Source organism: Arvicanthis niloticus, chromosome 28, assembly GCF_011762505.2.
Source record: "Arvicanthis niloticus isolate mArvNil1 chromosome 28, mArvNil1.pat.X, whole genome shotgun sequence".
Lineage (NCBI taxonomy): Eukaryota > Metazoa > Chordata > Mammalia > Rodentia > Muridae > Arvicanthis > Arvicanthis niloticus.
In genome coordinates, this window is record NC_133436.1 from 20,438,592 (window position 1) to 20,461,271 (window position 22,680).

General features: G+C 40.9%; 1 protein-coding gene across 1 annotated transcript in view; it reads left to right on the forward strand.

Moving 5' to 3' along the window:
* The window catches only part of Epm2a (EPM2A glucan phosphatase, laforin), a 109,071-nt gene that overhangs the window by 82,324 nt on the left and 4,067 nt on the right, over nt 1–22,680 (forward strand). The window contains exon 3 of the mRNA XM_076926855.1: nt 15,576–15,817. Within this exon, the coding sequence (XP_076782970.1) occupies nt 15,576–15,817 (242 nt within the window). The remainder of the gene's footprint in view (nt 1–15,575; nt 15,818–22,680) is intronic.

The window sequence follows — 22,680 nt, forward strand, 5'->3', positions numbered from 1 at the left end:
GAAGTTGCCCTCTAGGTCAACCACTGCTTAGATGGCAGAGTGTGCTTAAAAGTGTGTGCCTTGCTTTATTCATTAGGCCAATAACTGCTATGTTGTAAGAATCAAAGAGCATAGCAAAAACATCTCTTCTGCATGTGTACTTAGTAATAAGTGAATAAAGTATTTTTCGAGGCAGCCCATATAAACCACTGCAAAGAAAGCACCCAGCAAACTAGAGCATTTTAAACAATAGCTGTTATTTATCCTTTGACAGTCTCATACATGTCTACCACATATCTTGATTATACCTACTTCAGTTGCCCCTAGACTCCCCTGAATACCTCTTCCCACTTTCAGGTCTCTGTATCTGTGTTTGTGTCTCTATTTCTCTGTCTGTCTGTCTGTCTGTCTGTCTGTCTGTCTGTCTCCTTTTTGTAAACCACCAAGTAGAGATAGTGCTACCCACTGGGATCTTGCTGGCTTGATTTTGTGCAGGTTTCATGAAGCTAACCACACCCGTAGCTTTAGTGAGCTCATGAATGCAACGGCCATGCGTTCTGGATGATACCAGAACACAGCGTCACCCACATCCACTAGCACTGTATGTTCTTTCCGTTGCTGAGATTTCTGGCTAGGTTGATATACAGTAAGATTCTTAGTCCAAGTTAATAACTTTGACCCCACCTTCTCCTTTATTGCTTTTTGTCTCTTTTCCATCAGAGGCATCTCTGTGCTGTTCACTGTCTGTCTTGTCAGCATGTATCATACACAGCCTGCTACCTCCATAGCTGATCTCCCCTGTGCTCAAACACCTTACCACAGTACTTTCCTTTTACAGCTAAGTGGATAGAGTAGAAATACACACTCATGGAATAAAACTGGCCTTGATGATTATGTTACTATGGATAGGGGTGTCTAGTATACCTCAAAGGTGGAGAACAACCATTTTCTCTTTCAATTAGTAAATAGGATATGCTTTAGGCTTTGTGAACGACATAGTTTCTATCTCAGCTATTCAAACATGCTATGGTTGTAGAAAATTTAGTATAGACAACATACATGTGAACAGCTAAGTGTAATAAAAGACAGACAGAGATGTATCCTATGTCCCAATAAAAGACAGATAGAGGTGTATCACATTATTCTTGAGCTTAAAGAAGGCAGGCAGTCATGTGATCTAGCTTTCCCTCAATAATTTTGAAGAGGCTCACCAAATATTAACAAATTAAGGGTCATGATCATTTTCAAGAGTATTATCAATAATAAGATTAGAGATACTGCTCTAATTGTGCTTGGTAGGTGTCCAGAACTAGTCTATTTTATCTGTATTATTTCACTTAAACTCACAACACTATTGAATATTTAGTGCTAAGAATCTAATTCTATAGATGATGACATCAAGATACAGCTAAGTTAAAGAACCCGTCTGAGGAGACAGAATTAATGGAGCTGGACTCCAAGTTGGCTACCTCCCTCCCACCTCTAGGAATCATCTTGATACCTGTATGTGATAGCAGGAGAGCTGAGAAGGTGTTGCTTCCCAGTCCTCTTCATGCATACCTTAGGAACAAGAGGCCCAGAGAGATACAAGAGACTGTGCAAAGCTTTCACAGTCATAACTGAAATATACAGGTCTTGATGTCAATGAAGTCACCACTGGAAGACCTGAAAGTGGAAGCCATGCTTAGCAGTCACCAAGACAAAAATCCCTTTAAAATGCATAATTACCTTTAACTTCTTATTTTAAATTTGATTTTTAAAGTTGATTTCACTTCAGTTTGATAAATACACAATCGGAATTTTCCAAGGTGGAGTTATTTTTAATTCTTGCTGTCTTGAGAGGCAGTGCCCTGTCAACGAGAAGGTGACATATGGCCTCTACATCTGTGACTCGGAAGTCCCAGAGTGTAGAAGAATCACTCAGAGGTGATTAGAAGGAAGGATTCTGAGTGAGCCCTCATCAGCTCAGAGACTCAATAATTTCATCGAGGATTTAGCAGAATCATGACAACAGATCCCTCAGGAGAGTCTAGTATGTACTCCAGGCTATTACCATTACCCTGGAATCTCATTTAGCTTTGCAAGCTGAAATGTCCATATTCATTAACAGCTTGAATTTAAAATACCATATGGCATGAAATAAAACTTGCACTTACTATCCATGGGTTACAGTCATAAAAAAGACTTGACCATATTCCAAGTAGGAGTGGTCCTTTATTGTTGCCGATGAACTGTACTGACAGTCGTGATATTCAAGCAGTTCTGTTTGAGTGCGACTTTTGGATTGAATGCAGAGCTGTAGTTCTAAACTGACCAAGGCTTAGGGATTGTGATGAGTGGCCATGAGTATCTGTGGCTCAGCCATACAGGCTATTTTCTACCTTTCTATGACTGTCACCATGGGAGAAACTGACAGGGGAGGGGGCGAACATTTCAAAGGATTAGGATTTGTCACAGTTCTCCACCTACCCACAAATATATAATTACTTATAATAGAAGCCCTTAGAAATGCACTAGCGTATAGTAGAAGAGTTTAGGACAGAAATAGCTCATCTAGAAGAACAAGTAGAGTACAAATTACTCAGGACTCCAGACAGTGTAATTACTACTATTAAATTGGAAATTTGAGTTTTCTGGCAGTAAGGGCAAAAAGGGAGACATGTTGGGCTATGTTGTTCTATATGCTGGGTAAAACCAGCTTTCACATTTGTCTGCCGAGAAAACTGTTATTTGGAGTAAAGCTCAACCAGTAGTTTAACACATATGGTCTTGAGATAATACAGTTGAAAATGACTTCAGCAGAGCTTTACAAAAGTTGAAGCAATGTTATGGTACTGGGGTTACTTGAAGGAAACATCAGGTGCTTATTAATTTTGTTGTTTCTTCATTACCTTTGCTTTTAAGGTGAATAAAATGGTTAATCTCTGATGTCATGGCAATAAATGTGCTATGTCTTCTTCTGGGGAAGTTCACCACTGTGCCAAAGAAAACCAGTGATTGACAGTTGAAGGGTAGGAGTCTAAACAAAGAGGGGGTAGTTGCTTGTACTAGCTTTTAACAAAAGAATGCATGAGTTGCTGTGGGGTATAGGAAGGAGTTCAGGGAACTGATGGGGACATGTCATCTGGTCGGTATCCTCAAATACAGGAGCACTGCAAGTGCAATCCAAGAAGAGCGGCAGAACAGACAGAGAGAAGGGTACACGCGTCAGCACAATGGCTCCCCTAAATTAGATGGAAGTCTCATGTGGTGGCATGGGATAAGAAAAATCCATAGGTGTTAGATTTGAAAGGGTTAATACGAACAATTGTGATGTCATATGAAATCAATGAATAGTTACCTCAGTGTGTTTGGCTGGAGACTTGCATGGTTTGTGTTTTACAGAGAACATCCCAATACAGAGCGGAAAGAAGGTAGATCAGGAGGTCATTCAGGAGGCCATCGGTGTAATTTATTATTATTTTTTTTAATGTTGAGGATCTGAAGGAAAACCATGACATTTAAGATCAGCAGGAATCAAAACCTTGGAGAATAACCCGTGGACATGGTTTAATGGTTATAGGAAGAAAAAGTGGAAGGAACCAAATGAAATTTCCTTGCTTAGGTTCATGGAGGCAGTTACGATAGATAGAGAGAACTGAAGGTAGAGAGCAAGCAGTGTAGATTGGTGAGGATGAAGGTTATCCAGTGAGCACTTCTCAGAGGTGAGGTCTGAGCTGAAGGCAGTAGATACTGAGTTTACCAGAATGTAGATCGCAGCTCAAGTATTCGAGTGAGGTATCTAGGAACTGAAGGAAAGTCAAGAGTTTGGAACTCTGAGGAACCTTCACTCTTACAAGGTTTGCAGAGAACAGAGGACATGTGTGATAAAAACAAGGAATACAGAACAACAGAAGTGGTCAGTGGGATGCGTGTCAATTCCCAGTGATGCAGTTTGGGACAGAGAAAGTCTGTGTCTCTGTGATGTAGAATTGTGACAGGTAGACATTGGGTGTCTGGCTCCTCTGACTACTGCATTGAGATCTCTTATGAAATGCTTATGAGTAGGACTAGGTAGACATTGGGTCTCTGGCTACTCCTCTGAGGTTTCTTATGAGATGCCTATGATAGTTTCTGTTGTTTGGAGGACAGGTGATTTACATACTACATATGTTTTAGAAGTTTGAGATCCAGACATCTCTAGCTTAGAAGATACACACTTGGGCCCAGCAGTGAGTACAGAATAAACCCCCCTCCGCCCTCCCAAATCTTGAAAATAAACTCTTGTGTGAAATAGAGATGATGGTATCCTGGGCTGTGAAACATGGAAGAGATTTTAGTTTATAAAACTCCGAGGACTGTTTTCATCTATGAATCACCTGTGCTCAGCGAAATGAATGATTTCAAAGAAAGGTATGTCCTAGAAAAGTGTGTCTTGCTAGAGTACCTTGTTGGTAGAAGGTGAACTATAGTACCACAGTGACTTTGTCACTTAATCTTTTTTTAGTCATCACATACAATCACTGTGTGGGTTCCAAGGTTGCTTTTGCTGACACCTATCTTGAATGCATCCATGTCCTCTCTCTACACACTAACCATCTTCCAAGTGTGATAGTCAGAATATGCTTGGCCCATGGAAAGTGGCACTGTTAGGAGGAAAGTGGCACGGTGTTGTCTTGTTAGAGTAAGTGTGTCACTGTGTAACAGGTGGGCTTTGAGGTCTCCTATGCTCAGGCTTCACCTAGCATAGGAGTGTGGAATCTAGTCTTCTTCTGGCTGCTTTTGGATCAAGATGTAGAACTCTCAGCTCCTCCAGCACCAAGTCTATTTGTGCCATGGGATGCTTCCCACCATGATGATAATGAACTGAACCTCTGAAATTGTAAACCAGCCCCAATTAAATGTTTTCCTTTATAAGAGAAAAGATTCCTTGGTCATGGAATCTCTTCACAACAATAAAACCCTAACTAAGACACCAAGCCATTTCCCCATCCCTAGGTTGTTCCTTTTCTCTCAGATGAACTACATTTCCTGCATTATACATTTTTCTCCGTAGGCAGTCCAAGTCACCCTTCTACTTAAAAGTCCATTATTGATTCTTAACTGTCTTATATTGCTATATAGATTTCTAGAACATCAAGACTCTATCATATTATGTTTTTATCCTGTTGGATCTGCTCTGTCTCTAGATTTTTCTTTAAGGGTGCCTTGTCCTTTACTTGTCCTGTTTTTTTCCCATGTCAGTTCTAATGTCGATCTTTCAAATGAGTCCTTTCCATGTGTTCTATCATCTGGTTTCCAGAAAACTCACCTCAGTGAAGAGTGAGTTGAAACAGAAGAGTTTACAGTCCCCCAGTATCAGCTGAAAGCTAGGCCTATCAGTTAACAGTCCAGTAGTTTAGTCTTTCCATGTTTTGAGCCCTCGCCCCCTTAGATTTGGATTGTACTCTATCCTAACATATTGTAGTTGTAAAGAAGACAACAATTTTACTTTTTTTTTTATTTTTTTTTTTTCGAGACAGGGTTCTCTGTGTAGCCCTGGCTGTCCTGGAACTCACTCGGTAGACCAGGCTGGCCTTGAACTCAGAAATCCGCCTGCCTCTGCCTCCCAAGTGCTGGGATTAAGGGCGTGTGCCACCACTGCCCGACACAATTTTACTTCTTAAAATAAGTCACAGAGAGCATCATGCATCTGTCCTACAACACTGGTGTTTTACCTTCCTGGATGCTAAGAAGTCTATAGCATTGATTTATTTTGAGGGTTATGAACCAGTACCTGTCAAGCCCCTCTTCCTGGCTCACAAGTGGTCAGTCATCTTCTGCGTTGTCACATTCTTGTCTCTTAATGTCTGTATCTAGATTCTTTCTTCTTAAAAGAACATTGGTCATATTGTGTTAGGGTTTCCATGGGTGACCTTGTGTAACTTGAGTGCTTCTGTGGAGAACCTACCTTCAATAAGGTCACAATTTCAGAGACTGAATCAAGAATTCAGCCCATGAATTTTTTGGGGAAAGTATAGGTCTAGTTTCACTATGTTGCTGTGACAAAAATGCTTTGACCAAAAGCAACTTGAGGAGGATAGGTATTATTTACTTATACTTCCAGGTCATAGTTCATCAGTGAGGAAAGTCAGGGCAGGAACATGAAGCAGAACCCAAGGAGCAGTGGTTCTCACCCTTCCTAATTCTGCAAACCTTTAGTACACTTCTTCATGTTGTGGTGACCCCAACTATAAAATTATTTTCATTGCTACTTCATAATTTTAATTTTGTTGCTGTTATATATTTTGATGTAAATATCTGATATGCAAGATATCTGATGTGCAATCTCTTGAGAAGGTCATTCAATCCCCAAAGGGGTCGTGACCCACAGGTTGAGAACGACTGCTGTAGAGCATCTGTCAACAATCTGGCTTACTCTCTGCCTTGTTCATAGGCTCATGCTCAGATAACTTTTTTGTATAGACCAGCTCCACATACCTAGAAATGCTACTTTCCCCAGTGGGCGGGCACCTCTGTATCAGTCTTCTATTAAGACAACCCTTTGCAGGCCAATCTGGATCTTTGCAATCTCTCAACTGATACTTCTGATACTACTGATTTTTTTTTTTTTTGATGTGGGAAGTTGACAGCAGAAGACAATTAGAACAAGTATCTATCAGTAATAGGGCTTCACATTGATTTAATTACATACTACTTAGTAACATTAAAAATGGAAAGAACATTAGGTGAGAGATTTTTTTTCATACAGTATCTTTATAAGTTAAGATTCTGTTGCTGAGATAATACAGTGTGGCTAAGGCAACTTATAGAAAAAAAGGAGAATATTCAGATTTATTTGTCTATAGAGTTAAAGTCCATATTAGTAGGGACAGTAGGAACAGCATGACAGCAGACAGGTACCAGGAGAATAGAATAGAGCAAACTGGATATGAAGTGGTTTACTCTTGAAGTGCACCTTCAGTATCCTACTTCATTCAGCTAGGCCATGTCTCTTAAACTTCCCCAAACAGCAATACCAACTGAGAGCCATGTACTCAAATGTCAGAAACTATGGAGGCTATTTCTTATGTGAACCACCACAACCTATATAAACTATGTAACACTGTAACCCTGTGCTTTTCTACCCACACCCCAGTTCCCGGATAATGACTCCGAGCTTACTGTTTGTGGACAGATGCTCAGGCCTAAAGGTAGGCTTGTTCCATGAGTAGCGTATAACTCAACTATCCTGTTGATACTATTCTGTCTGCCTCATAGCTCGTTACCTCTCCTCAGTTTCAGATGTCAGACTTCCTCAGAGTCTGGGTGGTGAATCCTCCTGCATCTGATTATTTCTGAGTTTCCCGCTCTCTTTCTGCTGGATGTCCCATCTTTCAATCCTGCTTCAGTTTACTGGCCATCAGATGGTCATTGACAGGTGATGCTCCCACACAGTACACAACAGATTATCCCTACATCACACATCTAAATAAAATGAGAAGCTACCAGCGCTTCCCCAATCAGCGTGTGCTGTGTTTGTTCTGCCGCCTGTGACTTACAGCAAACTAGGACAAAGCTATGTTTTGGCTAAGAAAGTGATCAGTGCCGCTCTCCAGACTGGAGGTTCCCTTCAAGAAGTTCTTCAGAGATCACTGGCAGGTGTTACAAGCACCAAGAGAGGGCAGACGTCTGAGCAGCTAGAGGACACACTTCAGCAATGGAAACTGTATGTGCTCATAAGGCCAGGAACATGCTAGAGGCAGATTTTAATATTTCCTTTTTTATATTAATGAGATCAAAATTATAGGACTGATAGAATTTTCTTCTTTATTCATTGTTTAATAGTCAAGTCATATATTAATATCACATTGGGTTGGCCATAAAACGTTAAATAAGCTACATATAGCACAGTTACACAACTGTGAAATTTTCTGTACACCCATACACATGCACACATCCACACACACCCCCATACACACAGCCACATACAGACACACATGCACACATCCATACACACAAACACACACACCCATACACACAGTCACACACAGACACACATGCACACATACACACACACCTATACACATGCACACATCCATACACACACACACACACCCATACCCATACACACAGTCACACACACATGCACACATCCATACACACACACACAGACACACAGTCACACACAGACACACATGCACACATACACATATCCATACACACACCCATACCCATACCCACAGTCACACACAGACACACATGTACACATCCATACACACACCTACCCATACACAGTCACACATACATGCATACATCCATACACATACACACTCATACACACAGTCACACACAGACACACATGCACACATCCATATATACACACACACCCATACACACATAAACAGACTCACATACATACATACATATACAGACACACAACACACACACACACACACACACACAGTTTTTTTCTCTTTCGAGTTTTCAACGGGGTTTTGGGTTTTGGGTTTTGAACAGAGTCTCAGTAAGATCTATTTTCTTTTCTTGGAATACATTTCACTGGCATGCTTAGCAAGAAGGCCCAAGCCCATATTCACACACCCATTCTTCCATTTCTATAGTGTCCTAATCTTTGAATTATCTCTGGTCAGACAATCATGCTAATTCCCCCCCTTTAGGAGAAACTATTCTGCTGTTTCTAATGGCTGTTAGTTGATGACATATCCACTGCAAGTCCATATAATGGACTTGCTTCTTCCATGCCAGCGTCTCCTGTCAACACCTGGAGGCAGTTTTTGTGGAGTGCTTGGATGCTCCTTCTGCCTGATGGCCTCATTATTGCCAGTGAGGTCTGATTTGATTGACAGCTGATGCAGAGCAAGCAGCTCTGATTCTTATGCCTCAGTAGCTCTTATACCACAGGCGACAACCTGTCAGGTGAAGCCAGCAGCAGTGTTGTGATGTGACTGCCACAAAGCCATATTCATTCAGGTGAATTAAGCTGATTTGCAATAAGCAAGAAAGATTCCAGAGTGTTAGCCACCCATTTCCCATGGTCTTTGATTAAGGTGTGTTATTAGGATGGATTTTATTTAAGTTGAAGTTGATTGAATCACAAAAGAAACAATATTAATCCAAGTTGGTATTTTTTTTACAATGTTCTATTTTTTTTAAAAAATTATTCATTGAAAGTGGTATATATGACACACACACACATCTCCATATCTCCATCTCCATCTATCTATATCCATATCCATATCCATATCCATATCCATATCCATATCCATATCCATATCCATATCTATATCTATATCTATCTATATCTTGACTATTTCTATCCCTTACTCCCACCCCCAGCTTCTCCTATAACATCTTAACTCAGTTTCTTCCCAACTTCATGATCTCCTTAATAAATTGCATAATTTATTTATGTACTTATTCCACTGAATTCTTAGTGCTGCCCACATGCACACATGTATGAGGTCATCCACTGGGAAATAGGAAGTCTACCAGTGACTACAGTCCTAAAGAAAAGTCACCCCCCCTCCATCAGTCATCAACTGCCAATAACTGATCATGAGGTGGCATCTGAGGAGCTCCTCCCTGCTCCATGCTGGAAAATTCAACTGGCTTGATCTCGTGTGGGTTAGTCCAGGTACCTCTGCTGCTATGGGTTCATGTGTGTGACATCCCTGTAATGTGCAGAAGACAGTGTTTTATACCACTTTCCCCCACAACATGTCAAGTTTTTGTTTTTAATTCTGTGTGTGTGTATATGTGTGCACAAGAGTGCAGTGCTCATAGAAGCCAGAAGATGGCATCAAATCCCTTGCAGCTGGAGTTATAGGCTGTAGTGAGTGACATAAAGTGGGTTCTGGGTGTCAAACTTGATTCCTCTGGAAGAGCAGTACAATCTCTTAACCACGAGCCACCTCTCTTGCCTCAACACAAAGTTCTGTTCTCACAAAAAATATTTTCAGATTTATTTATTTTATATGAATGCATGTTTTGCATGCAAATATGTATGCGCACCATGTGTTTGCCTTGTGCCACGGAGGTCAGAGGAGGGTGTGGGATCTCTTGGGACTGGAGTTATGTATGGCTGTGAACCATCATGTGGGTGCTGGGAGTTGAAACCGGGTCCTTTGCAAGAGCAAAAGTTGCTCTAAACCACTGAGCCATCTCTGCAGTTCCCAGTACTCTATTCTTAATGCATATAACTTTATTAAATATTTCTCATGTCTCACAAGCAGGCTTATTTTAGACATTTTTGAGAACAGTGTACATTAAAATATGGACACACTTCCTCTTCTTAACTATGTCATTAGTAGTTTCTAGTTTCTCATTCTGACTGTATGTCTTTTGGAGAAGGGTGTGGATTTAAATTTAGAAGTGTATTTGTATATAGATTTGAATGTCCTTGGATTTTTATTTTCTATTTTTTAATTGTCAAATATTTACTCCCTTTAAAAGGAACTAAAATTTATATAATCACTTTCTCCCACCACTTACCAGGCCAGTGGGTCTGAAATAGAGTTCCACAGATTTAAATGAGTAATTTCTAAGAACACAGAAAAGGCAGGCAGCCCATTGAAATCCTGGTGAATCGATGCTTGTATAAAGGTATGTTCTGCATTATGAAGGTGAAGCCTGGCTTGGGAACTTCATTCAGGGTTGACTGAGTGTTAATATTCATTTGGCACAGTGGCTTCCATCTGACCTTTCTAAATAATCTATAATGCTGCAGCCAAGAATCTCTATCATAACTTAGAATCTAAGGTAAATTATTCATCAATATTTCTCTGGGGGGGCCTTATAGTATAATGTATAATATAACTGTAAGGCATACACTGTTCCTTAATTATAAGCTTAAACTTATCGAGAGGGGATTTTTATTCTGTAAATTTCATATTTCAATAATTATTTTTTACCTTAAAAACATTCATATTAAAAACCACTTAAATTACCACTGGCACCAAAAGATTAGACACAAGTTGAGATGTACAAAAATGAATTTTTAATGGTTTCAAATTATCCTTCTGAGTGAAGCAAAAGCTGAATTCCAGTTTAGGAAGTGCGGTGTGCACCTCATTGCCTCAAGGGCGTCATGTAAGGAGGACTATGTTGCCTGCTCTGAGAATGAGCAGAAACAGGATGGCCCTCAGGGACACTTCAGCTGTTTGCTTAGCAGAACCAAACTTTTGTGTGTTTGAGTTGTGCATTTCTAGCAGACTCCAGAGTTTATGTTCACACCCCATATAACTCTTGGTTGGATTCTATTCATAACTCATTCTTCACTTTTTAGTACAGTGGTCTCTGCAAAGTTTATCTTTAGTTATTTGTATCCTGGGTTCACAACCTTTTGTTTAAAATAACCAGACAGGGCTGGAGAGATGGCTCAGCACTTAAGAACATTGACTGCTCTTCCAGAGGTTCTGAGTTCAATTCCCCCAACCATATGGTGGCTCACAACCATCTGTAGTGGGATCTGGTGTCCTCTTCTGGTGTGTCTGAAGGCAGCTATAGTGTACTCATATACATAAATAAACAATTCTTAACAAGTAAATGAAATAAAACAATCAGATATCACTTAATATTCCTTTCTTAATTCTAGAACTTGGCTTATCATATCACCAGAGGAAGAGTCATTTAGGTTATGAAAATATTGGAAATACCTAATACCAGATTCTATGAATCTGGTGTCTATTTGTGATGCACACATGTAGTTATGTAAAGACTTATTTTCATTAGAAATGTAATGTCAGATACATATTCTATTTATCTATATAATGTTAACTTTGGCCTTAATTTTTGCTTTGACTTTTCCATTGTTTAAAAATCATTTTAAGAGTAGAGCTGAATGGGAAAACAGAATAATGAATAACCAATGCTCCTTTTAGCAACATTGGGATTCTATAGCCTGACTCTAGTAGGGATTCTGTTCTCACCTGCCCCCCAGTGCTCAACTCAATTTACCTTTTGCATATCAGAGTGAACTGTTTTTTACATTCATGAAACCCTTTGTGGAAAACCAGTTAGCCACTTGATTTTTGCATGTATTGACAAGGTAAATATTAAATGCCCCTTATTCAAAGTGAACACAATCTAAGAGAACTCTGAGTAACATTTGAAATTAATTTTTTCTGCCATCAATACACATTTTGACATTTTGCCAGTCCACTTAAAATTTTTCTTCCAGCAAACCATGTGATGCTATTCAATAGGTTATGCTACTTAATTATATAAACAAGGTTCCTACTTCCCTTTCTCACAGTGTGGCATAGCTGAGTGTGTTCAGTTCAGCTCCAGAGTATGCTTTCGGAGGTCACAGACAACCACTGCACAGGCGTTCTGCAGGATCCTGGAGGAGGAATAGATGTGTGTCCAGATGTAGTCAGACTTGTTCTCATTCCATAGCAGAGGAAGAGACAGGCCAGAATGAACTGTGAAGGTTCTACACTTGTATGAACACTAAGCACTCAGGGACATCGTCCTGCCCAGCGCAGCCCAGGTCTAGACATTCGGCGCATGTCATGCTCTGGTCTTTCCCTTATCTACTGTGCCCAGTAGACTATCTCAGAATTCTTCCGGACCAAGAAATCCCATGCCCATCTCTCCAGTATCATTATGCTTTTCTTGGTTCTTTTTACTTTTGTACCTTCATTTAATCCATAATATTCTAATAAGAATATTTCATAAGAACATGTCTAAAAGCCCTCTAGATAAGAACCTAACTAGAGAAAAAAATAACCTCTTGTCTGCTAAACAGGGACTTAGCCTTAGAAAGTTGGTTAAGTCTTTTGAGATGTTTCTACTGAGGATGAGAAATACCCATATTTGAAGTGAGTGGGTTGTTTTCAAGTTCACATCAACAACAGCAAGAATTGCCAAAAAGAAAGAAAGCAAAAAATAAAATAAAAAAACAGAAGAAGCTGAACAAACAAACAAAAACTAGACAGAAGAAAGGACAAAAGAAAGAAAGCCAACATGGACTTCATATTAAAAAAGTACGCAACTGTTTATATTTTGCAGCATTCAAATGAAGAAAATAGAGAAAAATAAAATTTTGGTCAGTGTGATATAGTCATACATATATGTCAGTATTATGATTAATATGAATTAGGATTATAGCTTCTTAATTATAATTATTTTGTATAAAATGTCTGTGATTCAATTAGTTTTAGACCCCTTCCAAAGATGAGCACATCAGAGGCTTAGAAATTGTAAATGACTTGGCCTAAAATCATATGACAATTACCAAATACCAGTACTGGCATTTGAACTTGGTCTTTCTGGCTATATGGAATACCGTTTCTGTTATAGGTAAAAACATTAGCGTTTTTCAAATATCTAATATGGAACTTACATTTTTCTCTAGATCCTTCTTTTATTTACGTAGACGCACAATAAACTGTATTTGTTCTTATTTTATATATATGAGTGCTTTGCTTGCATGTATGTCTGTGCACCTCATGTGTGCAGTACTCACAGGGGCCCAAAGAGGGCATCAGACACCCTAGGTGCTGGAGTTACAGACACTTGTTAGCTTCCCTGTGGATGCTGGGAACTGAACCTGAGTCCTTTGCAAGAGCAGTAAGTACTCTTAACTGCTGAGCCACCTTTGCAACCACATACATGTGTGTTTTAAAATGTGATATAAGCTACCATACTACTGTCAGAACAGTATGGACTATGAGTTCTACCATCCCGGATGGCCTTCCTCTGTTCAAAGGGGAAGGAGTCCAATACCATTTTTATTCTTATAAGCCAAGGTTTTTTCACATGTGTGTTATTGACATTTTGGACTAGATAGTTCTTTGTTGTGGGACCTGTCCTCTCTGCTTGTAGATGCTCAGCAACACTACTGGTCTTAACTTGCCAGGGGGTACGTGCCACCACCCACTGTGGCAACCCAGGGCACTCATTACTACTGCCAAAGCCAGCTGGTCCAGCAGACCACCCCTGCTCTGACGCCAATGTGAAGGGACTTTACTGCAAATGCAATCCTCTGCTCAGCTTCTGTCTCACATACTAGGGATTTCAAACCATCCAATGACTTAGGTGTTGTCTTAGCAGAACAAGTGAGGTGCATCACAAGGCAACGAGCCCTTAGCTCTCTAGGCCAGCTGTCCTTTTGACAGTAGCTGGCGTTCTCGATGGTGTCAGGGTTCAGGAGCTCATTCCCATGCACATTCACAGTTACTGTATCAGGGAAGGAGAGGATGAGAATCGTGAATGCAGTTTTAAATATACCCAGTGGGAAGTGGCACTTGGTGCTTCAACTCATTTAGCCACAAAAGCAAGCTGCACAGAACACATCTAAATTTGAAGCAGAGGGCATTTGGTTCTTCATGCTTGAAGGGAATACCTGGAGTTACTGGTGAATCTCAGTAATGTGTATCAACTAGCCTCAGTTAAGTTCTATATGAACTGATTCAGGACATTTGAATACAGTGTCTATTCTTTGGTTCCGGAGAGAATGCATAAATATGGAATAAGCTATGTGAATAAGAATGTAAATATAAATTATAATAAATTTATTATGCATGCTGGTTTGTAAAATATTTACATTTTTGGTAATATTTATATACATGATAATAGAGTTTTCAATTAATGGCTTTGATAAGCTTTGCTTGTTTGTTTTCTGTCTTCCAGTAAGTTTTATTATTCTTATGAGTTAAATATATTTCTCATTGCCTTAGAATTTGTTCTTATTTTTACACAAGAATCGTTTTCTTTCGATTACTTTTCTCCTTGTATGTTGCAAGCCCAAAGAAAGCTCTATTTATGTTTCTCTCACCTACAAATCTTAATCTGAATGATTTAAATACATCACATAACTTGTGTAATTGAGTCTCTAGGGAAATGTTTCTCAAGGTTTATAATTTGAATAAGCAAGGTCACCTGGGAAATAGTTGGAAATCTGAAGCTCAATGGGCAGTATTCTCTCTCTCTTCTTCTTCTTCTTTTCCCTTCTTATCTATCTATCTATCTATCTATCTATCTATCTATCTATCTATCTATCTATCTATCATCTATCTATCTTTACCGATAGTTTTAAAATAAACTGGTGAACTTAAAGGGAGAGCCCTTTAAGACATCTTTAATGAACATATAGAAAAATGTTCAGAGGCTAATGGACTAAATCTTGGTTTTAAATCTGTTCAACAGAAGTTTTCTGTTTCCCAAGTTTAGCGTGCTTCATGGGTCTTACACTGTTGGAAGGAGTCTATCTAGTGATCAGGCCTGATGGCTGTATTTTAGCTTTTTTTTTTTTAATTTTGGAATTTGAGATGAGTGTAGGTGGTTTCACATTTAATATATTTAAAATGAGTTGATATATTTTGTGTAATGGTCATAGACTACGTACAACTTGGTGAGTTCATTTTCATGTGTTGCTGGGTTTAGTTTCTAATGTCAACTTCCTGGTGTGCTTGTTGATCTCATAATAAGTTTTCTTAAAACAGTAATACAAGTAGTTGTTAAAAATAGTATTATTTCTTGTATCCTTAAAAATTCAGCCTTTCCTTATCAGCTTGAAAGATGAATTGTACTTAAATAGTATATGTTATATGCAGTTACTGAGAACTCATGTTAGCGCCATAGTTATTGTTGACCCTGTATGTTCTTTCTAGAATTCTACCAAATATCTGGCTGGGCAGCTGCCCTCGCCAATTGGAACATGTGACCATCAAATTGAAGCATGAACTGGGAATTACAGCTGTCATGAATTTCCAGACCGAATGGGATATCATCCAGAATTCTTCAGGCTGCAACCGCTACCCGGAACCCATGACTCCAGACACTATGATGAAGCTGTATAAGGAAGAAGGCTTGGCCTACATCTGGATGCCCACTCCAGACATGAGCACCGAGGGTAAGGGCCAGAAGTAGCAGTCTGGTTCCTTGCTGAACTTGCTTCATGGGGCCCCGTTTGTCTTTCAGTCATCGATAACTGAATATCTAAACTATGAATTACAAAAATGGAATCAATGTAAAGATTTAGATTTAATATGTCTTTAAATGCGTTGACAGGATTCCATTTAATGTGGCTTCACACACACACACACACACACACACACACACACACACACACACGGAACATATAGAATCTAAGGGGATGGTAAGTGTTAACGAATCAGCTAAAGTAGGGTTTAGAAGTACAATGGGTTGGTTATAAAGACACAGACATTTTGGGGAGCTTGTGTAGATAGTCTAGAAAGGCCTTTGAGGCAGTGATGTTTGAGGTACTGTCTGAGCAGTGACTGGGGAGAGGGCAAGATGGCAGAGGACGGGACAAAGAGCAATTTAGAAGAATTCTTGTGTCGGGAGAGGGTGTGGCACGTTGTAACATCTGAAAGACCAATGTGGATAAAAAACTGAGACTATGAAAGTACCCCCAGGATTTGAGCTACAGTACCAAAAACAACGTCACACTCAGAATGGCTTCAGCAGGAGAAAGGACGAGAAGCCAAGGAACACGAAGCCTCTTTTTGCTTTAGTTTGTTTACCAAAAGTGTTTCTATTGCTGCACGAACAGCTTGGAGCTGGGTCTGCGAGTCCAGTGACGTAGGTGCAGTAAGATGGGCGATAATGTGGGAGGTGAGGCCCCGAGGGTGTGGAGAGGAGCATGGTAATGGCGTCAGCGTTAACTGGGCAAGCATGTGAGAAGAGTCTTTATGAATGGGTTAACATGGTCGGGTACCTCTGGGGAAGCAGACGAATAAGTCATAGTTGTGACATAGTAAGTAAGCGGCAGTGAGGCAAGTTCAGAACCAATTACAGCGCAGAGAAGAGTGGACAATGAACGATGCCGTGTGCTCTGGAGATGATGGCTTCTCTCTGACGAGGGCAGACAGACAGGCTACACGATTTCCATGGCATTTGAAGTCGGCCTGGCTTGGATGGGGAGATGTAAGCAGAGAGAGGGCAATGTGGGGGCAAGGAAGAGCACAGACAAAGGCACAGAAGCTTGGATTTGTAGAAGAGCCATGTATAGATAAGATAGACAGTTGCTGAAAAAAAAGTAGAGCTAACATTTCCAGTAAGAACCACTTCTCGACGACAGTATTAATAACGTGTCAGCAGGGGGCAGCAGAGAGCTGTAGAGAGTGCATAGGTTTGGGGAGTTTGGCGATTGATTTGCTCTTCTGGGTAAGGAATGGCAGTGAAGCCTGGCGAGGAAGCTAGAACACATTTTCCCCCCACCCAGCTCTCTCTGTGTAATGCATGCTATGTCTCCGACCTTCTCATGAGCGAAATGGATTAACTCATCACCTTCAGAGAAGATTCTAGGAAGATATCGTAGTCACCCCATTTTACAGAGGAAAAGACAGATACAAAATGGTTATGTAATAGGAAGGAGGCCCATCCCAGATTTCAAGGGTGGCGTTCTGACTCACAGAGCTGCTCCCAAAGTCAGCTTCAAAGTGGCAACCGCGGTCTTCTTTGTATGCTTCAGGCAGAGTCCCCAGACCCACACGTTTGAAGTCCTTCGTGTTCATGATTAGTGGCAGTTATGCAAAGCTTGAATTGAGGGGACATATTTATCTCCCAGCAACCAAGAGGTCTGTAAAGCAGAACACCTCGAGGACGGTGTGAGAAAACCTGTGTCACTGGCCACCTTGACACTTAAAAGACCTCAGGTGGAATTTAAGGGTCCTGCCTTTTCTTCAGGCTAAACCCTAAACAAAGCAGAGTTTGCATCAACAGAAAGAAGGAGAGATTAGCTCTCTGAAGAGTCTCTCTCTGGTTTTAAAACAGTCAAAGAATTGTTCGGGCCTTCAACTATAGCACAGAGACTTTGGTTTGGCGTCTATGGTTCTAATTTCACAGCATTGCCGCCCACCTGGGTAAACAGGAGGGGACAGGCAGGGAGCAGTTGAGCCATCAATTCTAACTGCTATGGGGCCACCCCATCCGATGCTCTGCAAACTGAAGGGTCCAAGTCTAAAAGGCAATTTGCTCAGTAGTTTGGTGTCATCTTTCGGCTGGGAGCCATTGTAGTTGTATTCAAAGCATGGTTGTGGGCGGGCCACTGAGTCACCAGGTCAGGGTGTCTATGGCTAGCTCCCATGCAGAGCTGACAGGATGAAAGCCAGGGAGCTCACATCTGCAATAGCACAAACTCTGACATAGAATAAAGGATTCCTTTGCTTCAGTTGGACCTTGGCAGGTTATCAAAGAGTTAATCATTCATTCCAGAGTGGCAGGGTGACTTTCCCCCAACAGATTAATCTATGTAGCTTGCAATTATAGAGCAATGAACATGTGGATAAACCCACCTGGGTATTTTTAGAGCTCCAGGGGAGGGGTGGGATCTGTCTGGAAGCATTCCGAGCTGCTGCATAATGCTGTCAGGTGAAGTCTGGAAGGGGAGTCTGTTAGACTCAATTGTCATAGAGAGGCTGCAGTCAATTGTCCTATTGATCCTTTCTGTTGTACATTTTGTCATATAAGGACGGCTGGCTGGCTTAGACATCTTCTTCCTTTTCAGCTTTTCAGTTCTTCTTTTTTTAAAAAAATGGTTTGTCTCTTTCACCTGGGGGATGAAAAAGAAAAAATCTCCAAAGTCAAAGAAATAATCTGCATTTGCTCATTAAAGCTCCCTTCTCAGGGAGAGTCCCATTGAGCTGTGATCCCTGTTCTGTTCCTGGGACAGCTTAACTCTTTCCTCCCAGTGAGTTCTAAGATTCTGGGTATTGCTTTGTTACCACAGCTTCAGTCATTCTCTCATTCATCTGTGCCTTTCTGCTACAACACTGACTGCTGGAGCCTGGTCGGCCTTGAGCGTTGTTGTGATGAAGCCAGGTCTATTTCTGTACTGGCCATCCAGGGATGGGGTCTGTACTAATTATAATGGGGTCTGTACTAGATTATAATAGACTGTAGGATTAGTCACAAGTTTAAAAAATATTTTATTAATTCTCTGAGAATTTCCTAAAATGTACTTTGAACACGCTCACCCGCATGCCCCCCTGTAATTCCTTCTAGATCCACCCCAGACCCCGATTTCTTACACATTTCCCACTTTGGATTCTCTTTTTGTTTGTTTTGTAAATAAATCATGGGGCCCACAGTGTGCTGCCTGTATGATGCCTGGTCAACCTACAGGAGACACTTTTGCAAAGAAAAGTGACTCTCCCTGCTTAGGAGCTGTCAAGTGCCCATAGCCCCTTCAGTTAGGGGTGGGAGTTCTTTATGTTTCTACTAAAAGATGTTACAGATAAGATAGACCCTCCTCTGGACTATGTCTCAGATGTGGAAAACAAGACTTTCCAAGGAAAATAACAATGTACGTTATATATCACCCCCAGAGTAATAAAAGAAATATATCCACATATGCTGTGTATTTCACTGTTGGTCAACCTCAGACAAAGCAAAGCCTTGGGAGGCTTCTGACCTTCCTTACCTCAGGTCCCTAAAGAGTCAGGTGCTAAAAGCCTCTTCCATTTCTTGTAATCTTGGCTTGTTCAATACCTGCTTCCCTTTCAGGGAGCTTTTAGTCATCCCAGACTTAGATTAGCCTCTTAGCAGGTTAGGAGCAAAAGGTAGATCAGAGAAGTCATCGTGTGTCAGATCAAACAAGTGACTGTTGTTCCTTGTTCACTTTTTACCGAGGCATCTAGTGATTGTTGAGCAAGCATCTACTTACACCCAACGCTTGTTTTAGCTTCCAAGGAGAGAAACACAGATGGTGGAGTGTTTTGCTTGACCTACATAAGGTTTGCATTTTTTTTTTTTTAAATTCAGTTAGCAACATTTAAAATATGGAATATTTTTCATAAAAAAAAAGGATCTGGTAACTGGGGAGGTTGCTCAGTGGTTGGGAGCACCTGCTGGTCCTGCCGAGGACTTAGGTTGGCTTCCCAGCACCCACATGGTAGCTCACAACAGTCTGCAACTCTAGTTTCAGTGATTTGACACCCTCTTCTGGCCTCTACCAGCATAAAATCTGCCTAGGACACATGTGTATAAATGGAGGGAAACAATCATACACATAAGATAACAATAAAATAAACCTTTACAGAAGTATCAGATTTTCTTTTCTTTTCTTTCTTTCTTTTTTTTTTTTTTTTTTTTTTTTTTTTTTTCTGTACTGTTTAAGGCTGGAAACCTTTATCAACTTTCTGTCACAGACACATACACATACACACACACACACACACACACACACACACACACACACACACTCATGCATGCACAGATTGAACTTACCTTTGGTGCTCTGGCTGGCACAGACTGTCTTGTATACTGAGGATCCTCTTCTCATACCTTGGTGACTTAGGCCCTTGGATGCAAACTTCTTAGAGTCAGGAAGACAATGCAGTCCCACAGGGTCACAGCCACGAGGAGGGACTTGTGAGAACACAGACTGAGATGGGGCAGAAGGTACCAGCAACCTGGTGGATGAGGCAGGAACACAGCACAGGGGCTAAGGCCCTGGCTTTGGAGTGAGACTGGCTGCAATGGAGTAGCCTCTTAAAGATTTAATCAAGATGGATCTCCAGTTCCCTCCTGCAAAAGCTGAGGATAGAAGGTATAGCATCTGCTATAGGATTCTCCCAGATAACCAAGACTCCTTCTCTAACTCCTAAGCTGTGGTCTTGCTTCTTTATTTATTGAAAGTAGATTTTTTTTTCACACGAAATATTCAATTATGGGTCCCCCTCCCCTCCTTCCTAGGCCCCCCTCCCACCTACCCAAATTCACAACCTTTCTTTCTCATTAGAAAACAAGAATCTGAACACAGAAAAATGCAAAACAAACGAATGAATGAGAATAGGACAAAACAAACTGGGAGAACAGGCAGAGAAAAGGCACGAGAGACACAGCAGACATAGGGACACGTGTATTTGCACACCCAGGGAATGCACAAAAAAAGACAAAACTGGACACCATAATATATAAGCAAAGGTTCTGTAAGGTAAAAAGCAAACAGACAGACAACAAACAAACAAACAAACAAACAAACAAACAAACACCTCCAACCATGTCATTGAGTTAACTGAGCATGGGCCTGTACTTAAGTGTGGTTTGTATACCCAGTGAGACTCCATCAGAGAAAAGAAATATTCTTTGGGAGCAGTTATCGATTGGAGATAGCTCCTGGGATAGGGATGGGGGCTTGTATCCACTTGTCTCAACACTGGAACCCCATCTGGGTTAGACCGGTGCAGGCCCTGTGCGTGCTGCCACAGTCTCAGTGACTTCCTATGTCTGTAAGTCCTGTGTGTCTACAAAGGCTTGCTGCCTTGCTGCCTTCCATCTCCATGGGCTTCTACAGTCTTTGTACCCATTTGATCCTCCTATTCTAGTCTCCAACTCTATCCACAACTATCTATTCTAGTTTCCCTTCCTATGGAGATCCTTGCTTCCCAACCAGTCCCTTCCTCTACACCTATCCTCTGTGGTTATGTAGATTGTAGTCTTGTAGCCTGCTAATCAAAAACTCAAGAGCTAGCATAAACATGGCTTATAAGAAAGCATATACCATGTTTTTCTTTTTGGGTCTGGATTACCTCACTCTGTGATTTCTTTTTTTTTCTTCCACTTCCACTCACCTACCTGGGACTGTCATCATTTTGTTCTTTGTAACAGCTGAATATTTCATCATGTGTATTTCATTTTCTTTATGCATTTATTCATTGGCTGACTTCTAGGCTGTTTTCAATTTCTAGCTATCATGAATAGAGCAGCAATGAACAAGAATGAGCAAGTGTCTTTGTAGTAGGATGTAGAGCCCTTTGGGTATATGCTCAAGGGTGGTGTAGCTAGATCCTGAGGTAGATCTATTCCCAGCTTCCTGAGGAACCACCACAACCTTTCAGCAGATGGAAGGGAAAGGGTAGTATATCATATCATCTGAGCTGTTGGAGCAGATATGACCTTGAGGAATGTCTGTCTACAGAGGCCATTTGACTGATTCTGTGGAAGATACAGTATGGCAGACTAGTACGCTGAAATTGAGCCCTGTAGCTCCCACTGCAAACAGCCACTCTGTCTCTTTATGGATTGGAGATTTGATTTAAAACGTATATTTAAGATATTCCTGCCATGGCAACTATTATAAGGGACTTGTCCAAGGGGAATAGAACAGGAAGAAGCCATGATTCCATAATTATCAGGGGGTTTCTCTTCACACCAGAAATTGCTCACAGATTTCACTGTGATGGAGCAGATGGTACCCTTAGCATAGTCACTCCAACATACCCTGGATGTTTGCTACCTCTGATCTTGAGATAAATGGTGGATATGGCACACTGAGATTGCCACGAGGAACCCACTGGCTGATCTGATGCTTTGGATATGGAATGCCACCCAGAGGGCCCCCTGTGTAATTGTGTGGCAGGCTACTTAGCTGAAGTCATGAATACAGATTAAATGAAATTAACATTTGGGCCTCTGTGGACATCTGGGAGCTGGTCTGTAACTAATGCAGATGCTTTTAGGGATGGGGAGTGTGTGTGTGTGTGTGTGTGTGTGTGTGTGTGTGTGTGCCTGTAGGAGAGACGGAGACAGAGAGACACATATAGAGACAATACATACACAGAGAGACAGACAGACACACAGAGAAACTGAGAGAAAACATTTAAAAACTGCTGTGTAGTGCCTGTAACTTTATACAGCTTCCTCAGAGGGGCTGACAGAATTCAGACAGGAAGACTGGAATACCATCATGACTTTGCTGCATGTTGCTTCTGTCTCAGAACATGAGAAACCTGAAGTGAGATAGAAGAC